This window comes from Geospiza fortis, unplaced genomic scaffold, assembly GCF_000277835.1.
Source record: "Geospiza fortis unplaced genomic scaffold, GeoFor_1.0 scaffold134, whole genome shotgun sequence".
NCBI classification, from domain to species: domain Eukaryota; kingdom Metazoa; phylum Chordata; class Aves; order Passeriformes; family Thraupidae; genus Geospiza; species Geospiza fortis.
In genome coordinates this window covers 149,858-156,346 of record NW_005054396.1, presented here as the reverse complement: position 1 = coordinate 156,346, position 6,489 = coordinate 149,858, and the positions used below count along the sequence as shown (strand labels likewise).

The 6,489-nt window shown below is 39.6% G+C and overlaps 1 protein-coding gene across 1 annotated transcript in view; it reads right to left on the bottom strand.

Moving 5' to 3' along the window:
* The window catches only part of EHBP1 (EH domain binding protein 1), a 204,935-nt gene that overhangs the window by 110,881 nt on the left and 87,565 nt on the right, over window positions 1-6,489 (bottom strand). The window contains exon 9 of the mRNA XM_031060945.1: window positions 1,110-1,362. Within this exon, the coding sequence (XP_030916805.1) occupies window positions 1,110-1,362 (253 nt within the window). The remainder of the gene's footprint in view (window positions 1-1,109; window positions 1,363-6,489) is intronic.

The window sequence follows — 6,489 nt, the reverse complement described above, 5'->3', positions numbered from 1 at the left end:
AGGAATGCCTGGTTTTGCTGTCAGTGGGATCACACTGTGCTCTGAAGACACAGCAACCAGTGCTGTTTGTTCAGGCACTGTCCTGACAAATGGAGCTGGCAGAGGCATCATTCCCAATGCCCTTTATTTTTTTTTTCCTTTTATTTTTCACAGACCAAACATCAACATTAAATCCATGGCTACAGAGCTTTAAAAGGAAAAAACTGCAGAGCCCTTCATATGTTTCTATTAGAGTGCCTGGGAATCCTTCCATTTCCTAGACCACAGCTATCTAGAGAGAAACAGGAAGATGATGATACCATACCTCTGTTAATATTGAAGCAATGCAAATGTCATGCCATGATAAATCTCATTAAATAATGTAAAATTAAATGTTAATTAGAATTGTTGTCTGTAAAATTGCTCAGATGTAATCACCATAAACTGTCTCATGAGTGTTGTGGTTGGTGACTAATGACCACAAACAAGGATTAAGGATGCACCTTCCAACCTCCCAAGGAATTGCAAAAAGCTCTCCCTTCCTGATGGTTTCTATACTGTAATACAAGGCAGTCAGTGTGAGTTTATAAAAGTTTTATGTGTGGTCATGCTGAAAGAAACAACTTAAGTAAGTGCATATGGTGTTATCATTACAATATATATTCCGTTTATGAGATTCTCAAAAATGTGCAATGCAGATTGCAAAATGTTCTTCCTTTTTACAGACTGCATCAAGATAAAACAAACTCCCTGTTATCATTGGCAAAAATTATTTTTTTTTGTAGTAAAAATAATGGCAAAAAGGAGAGGAAGCCCCAAGGTCTTGCTCCTTTGATTTCTGGCTCATTTGGAATTGCCAGGGGAGAAGTGTCAGAAAGGTTCACAGACTTGTTCCCTATCAAGTTTTTTGCTATCAATAAGGCAAAGGAAAGTTCCTCACTGATCATGTTCAGCTGAAGAGCATGACCTGGGGGTATGGTATTTCCTGCTGCTGAGCTGCCCAAGGATGAGTCTGTCCTAAGGAGGTGATTAAGGATCACCATGGTTCAACCCAATACACTTCAAGATTAAGCCAGGAATCCCACTACTAATGCCTGCAAAGCTGCTGAAAGATGGAGAATCATACTTACTCATCCAGCTCTTCCTCCTCAGCTTTAGAGGTATCTGCATAGAGGTATTTGCTCATATCCACTGGCCTGATGTTTTTCCTTTTTGCAGGTTGCGGAGGAGAATCTCTTACAATTCCAGGTGCTTCAGGCGGGTGATCTGGCTCATCAAATGGGTTTAAGTACTCTGGGGCATCTTCATCCTTGAAGGGATTGTAACTGTCAACATAGAAACTTTCTTCTGGCTTTGAAGAAGAAGCTCTTTCAGGGTGAAGTTCTACCAAATAACAACAACAAAAAAGAAAATTAAACCGATTTAATGAATTAAAAATTTGAAACCATTTTATCAGATCGTTATATTTTAAAGGCATATGAAAAGGTCTGCTTCTTAACTCTCAATACAGAAAGTTATAGCCTTAGGTGAATTTTCATGCTTGTTTATTCCAAACTAGGTCTTTCAAGAGGTCTTTTAATTTAGACTGTATTGATTGAATAGGCTTCATTTTCTCACTTACTACAGCTCTTTCAACATCATTTATTAGTTTTCTTATTTGTCATATAAATGGCATCACAACAGATATAAAAATATTTTCACAAACTATTAGCCAATTTGTGCCCTAACAAAATGTTCCTAATTATTAATTTGAGCCTTTAATAAATAAAAAAGACATTGTGTACTTTATAATAATACCGGATTTAAAAATGGTGATAGTAAGTAGGTGGCCTTTTAATTTCTTAAAATTACTGAGCTAAACATCAGCTATTAATTATGACCAGTAATTACATATCAAAACATGTGCCCTTGGTAACAATACATAATCTCACTGTAAAAATAGATTTAAATTAACCCTAAAGAGACAGATAATCAAATCACTCATCTTTTATTTGGGCTGTACAACAAAAAGTTGTACAAGCTGGAGCTGCATGCTGTTCTCTGTGTAATGTCCTTTCTGCAGTGTCTGTTATTCTACACTGAATGGCTTCTGCACACTGAATAATGCCAGTCTCCATACAGCAATACAAGATTTGTTACAAAGACAAACAGGTAATGTTAATTTTACTGTTCTTGCAGCATCAAATAATCAGCAGCTCTGTTCAATACCAGATGTGATGTACTTTCAAAATTCACACAAACAGGAACTTCAATGCAGCATCATTAAAACCTAACTTTCAATAACCATATCCATGTTATTCTTAATGACAAGTGTGTGTTTTTCAGAGGTATGGTTAATAAACTGGACTAAACATACTTTTAAGGTTAACAGAGCAACCCTAAAAGTTATTTGTGACAAGAGTCTAAAAAATAAAAAGATGGACTTCCAAGTGGATTTTTTACTGAAGAAATATTTGGGAAGCTGAACTCTGTAGTCACACAATGAACAAAGGGAAGCACTGTGCTTAGGTGAGCTTGGATGGATGATGTACCAAAGCTGCTAATCCTGGCAAATTGCTAGAAAATGTGAGAGTTCCCCACCCTGCCAGCAAACATCCAGCTCACCTTGAACCCAGCCATTAGCATAGCCCACAGTAATGGAAAGCCCTACCCCATGCAGTGTGACCAGCTCTAACTTACAGTGTGAACCAGAGCCATTCCTAGCTGGATAGGAATATGATCCCTGGCTGCAGGTAGTGATTTCACCTCTCTGTGCACTGGACTAGCCACTAGATGAGGGCAAAGGCTCAGAGCAGGAAAGGCTTTAGCTCTTCTCAGGACTACAGAGATCCACCTGCAGCCTGTGGAGGAGACCCATGCTGGAACATGACCATAAAGACAAACAACTGCAGGAAAAAGTCAGGGTGTGTTTGCAGTATGTCAGCTGCAGTGCATGTGTTCACTCCTACCCCAGAGTAAATGTTTATCCTTTAAGAGAAGGGAATAAACTACTGGGAACTTATGCTGGGAGAAAGTGTAGTTACTGCACAGGAGTATGTGTATTAGCCCTAGGTTATGGGGTGATGTGATCATAAGCCCACATCCTTTTAAGAAAGCTGTTTCAGAGAAAGCCGCAGTGAAATAACATTGAAGGTCTATAGCTTAACTGACAAGGGAAAAGAAAGCATTCAAGGCAGAAATTCTTAAAAGCACAAATATGATCAAATCAAGCAAGAATCCCTCAGAGTACTACAGATGAAATATATCAGAGCAGAGCCCAATATCTAAAATGTATCTGTTCATTTATTTTAAGCTAAACTGGAAAAGTGGTTCCATATAGACTTAGGTCATTCTAGTGTCCAGTGCAGGTGGTCAAGGCCAGCAAAAGCTTCTTTCTGCTTGCCCTGAGATGTCCTCAGTGTGGGTATTTGCAGCTGAGCTGACTCCCTGACACTCAAAGCTTACATGTCCAAACTGTTTTTAAAGTCGGGGGAGTCAAATCCCACCCCCACTGTATACACAGCATACAGTGTACACATCATGCCTTGAAGCTCATGGTAGTCAGAATACTACTCAAATATTACCCACACATTTGGTGATTTGATGAACTAGAGCAAGCAGAAGTGCTCTGGTGATGTGTCCTCAGAAGACAGTTCCATATAAAAAGCAAAAATAACTAATGAAATGCAGAAAAAAAGGACTGATACCTTGTTCAAATAGTGTGGCTTACTGACAAAGCTTTAACCAAACTTTTTACTACTTTAAACTTTGCTCAAATATTAGAATATTTTATCAAGAGAGTGGACAACTACAAATAGCAGCTTCTGCAACTCCATATGATGGATCATTGCACCTGCACATGAATCTGTTGATAAATACACATTATCATATCTGAGGGAAACCTTCTGATAACACACAAGAAGGAAAGTCAGTAATATATCCTGAAGTTAAAAACATTCAGGGAAACCATCTCTTAAAACTATGTTGTAAGCTTTTATTTTTAATTTGCTTTTAAGTGTCTCCTGGAAACAATGAGTTAAATGCTTGTTTAAATCTGATAAATTTTAAGGGGCAATGCAAATGGTTTTTGCAATTCTTTCTATTTCAACACTGGATCGGGTGCTGTAACCCTAACTATGACAAAATTCTTTCTCTTTTTCATAGGCTCAACAGGAACTACATGTTTGGCCTTACACACACAGTGTTACGTATAAGTGCTCAGACACCTCTGGCTTGTTATTAAATAAAATATTTCACAAAATCCTACACATATGCTGAAATTAAAAAAGCTTCTAAAAATATCATTCTCAAGACACTTTTATAGGCAGAATTTTGTAGAGGCTTAGCTAAAACCCACTTAACTTGGCTACTCATTCTCTCTACTCTTGCCATCCAGGATACCATTTTCCTCCCCCTGCTGCTTCCTTCAATGTCCCCACAGGGACAGAGGGTTCCCACAAGGGTCCCCACTAGAACTCAAACAGGTTCTCTCTCATGGGGTCTCTGAAACCCTTTAGAACAAGTTTTGTGTGAAATGTTGGTCATCACAAGCCTTTCCATAACAAATTAAGTTGTTATGATGATGACTCAACAGCACTGCTCTTGAAGTCACACCCACTGTCACCTGTCACTTTTCTGTAACAGACTCATTTTCTCAAAGAGCTAATGATGCTGAGAAGTGCACTTTGGCAGGCTAAACATACAACAGCTTAGAAGGGATCTATTTCCCTCTTGAAGCTGCTTTGACATTCAGAAGGCAGCACAGATTCCCTTGCTTTCCCCACATCATTCATCACAGCTCCACAATGACTCCAGTCTCTACATTGATAGAAATTAAAAAAAGAAAAAGATGCTTGCAGTTCGGCACGTTAAAGGTCAAACACAAAATAATTTTGCATGATTAAGTAATAAAGCCACAGGGGTAGGAGTGACAACAAGAGAGGTAGAAGTATTACTCCAGCAGAAGCACCAGCTGCTCTTGTGCCAGATTCTGGAAACATTACTTGCCCTAACTCCACTGAGTAAGATTGTTTGTGATAATAATCTCTCTGGCACTACCTATCTGCACAATCAGCCAGAGCATCTCCAGAAATCACCCTGCCCTTCAACCCACTTGCCTTTTGTAACACAAACATATTGTGACACATCACTTAAAACCAAACAAAACCTCCACCAAAACATGGCACGTAGCACTTTCCCCTTGGCAGAGGATGAAAGCAGCAGCCACATGTGAAAGGTGCTGGGTTACGCCATGGGCTGCAGGCACACAGGCACCATGGGATGGGAGCACCCAACAAACAGCACCAAGCAAAGCTGGAACTGCCCAGTGCTTCTAGAAAGAGTAAAGACTGGCACCCCCATACACCACTGGTGATTTTCTGATCCTTTTATTCATACCACACACTGCTTTTCATGAAGAAATAGAAGGGACAGAGGCACCATTTTCCTCTCAGTTGGTTCCTGTGCTGCTCCGTGTGTAGGAGTACCCTGGAATGATTTGGGGTTTGCTGCTGCATTGTAACACTGTTCATTTTCAGAGTAAAACATGCTGCAGGGAGTTCAGAAGTCCACACACAAGGTGATGAAATACACTGCTGAAGTAAATGGTGGTCTAAATGACAGGGGTACCAGCAGAGTTACCCTCATGTTTCATGTGTGTTGTATAGGTCATACACAACCTAAAAATTAGCATTCCCAACCAAATTAAAAAAAAATATCTGGAGTGATGAAAGAATGTGGTTTTCTACTTTCATTTGTTGTACATGTTGACTTCCCTAAGTAAATATTTTGCACAGAAATTAACTTATTTTATAATTCTGTTGCACTGTGACTAAAAATCCAAAAGGCTGTCCTCATACGATCATGCAAAGGTAATCTAGTATAAGCTGCAGAGATATAGTGTTCAAAAAGATTATTTTTGATTTTTCCCAGATTTCTAATGTCTAGCTGACCTAGTAGATACAGAGGGAATAAGCCTCAATTTGACATGTCAACCAAGAAACACATCTGAAGATTTGGTGGTGACTTGTCGATATGCACATTCACTCTGCTGTGTGTGTAAAATCATTGACACTGAGGACTTTTTAAATCCCAGCAGCATCCAGAGCCAGCTTGCTGATGACCCTCTGCCATGCACCACACCTACAGCGTGCACTCACGCCTTTAGTTTCTCTCCACCCCACATTCCCAGGGTTAAGTGATTATGGGATTAGGAAGATAGAGGGAAAGTAGCTGGTTTGTGAACAGGCACAAGAAATATCTGTCTAGGAAACAAGTATCTACTGGCAAGTAATCCTCCTTTCTCTATGAGTGACTGTCAACACATACATATTCATACTCTGGGTAACTCTGAGCACACACGTTACAGGCTTGATAGGAATATCCTTGGAATATCCCTGCCAAATAGCAAATCATGCCTCCTCACATCTGATGGCAAACTACTCAGGAAAGGAGGCTCCAGCTGGCTGCTCTGCACGTCTTGGGGAAATTAAGTAACAAATTCTATAGAAGAATCGGAACTTTCGCAAAGTC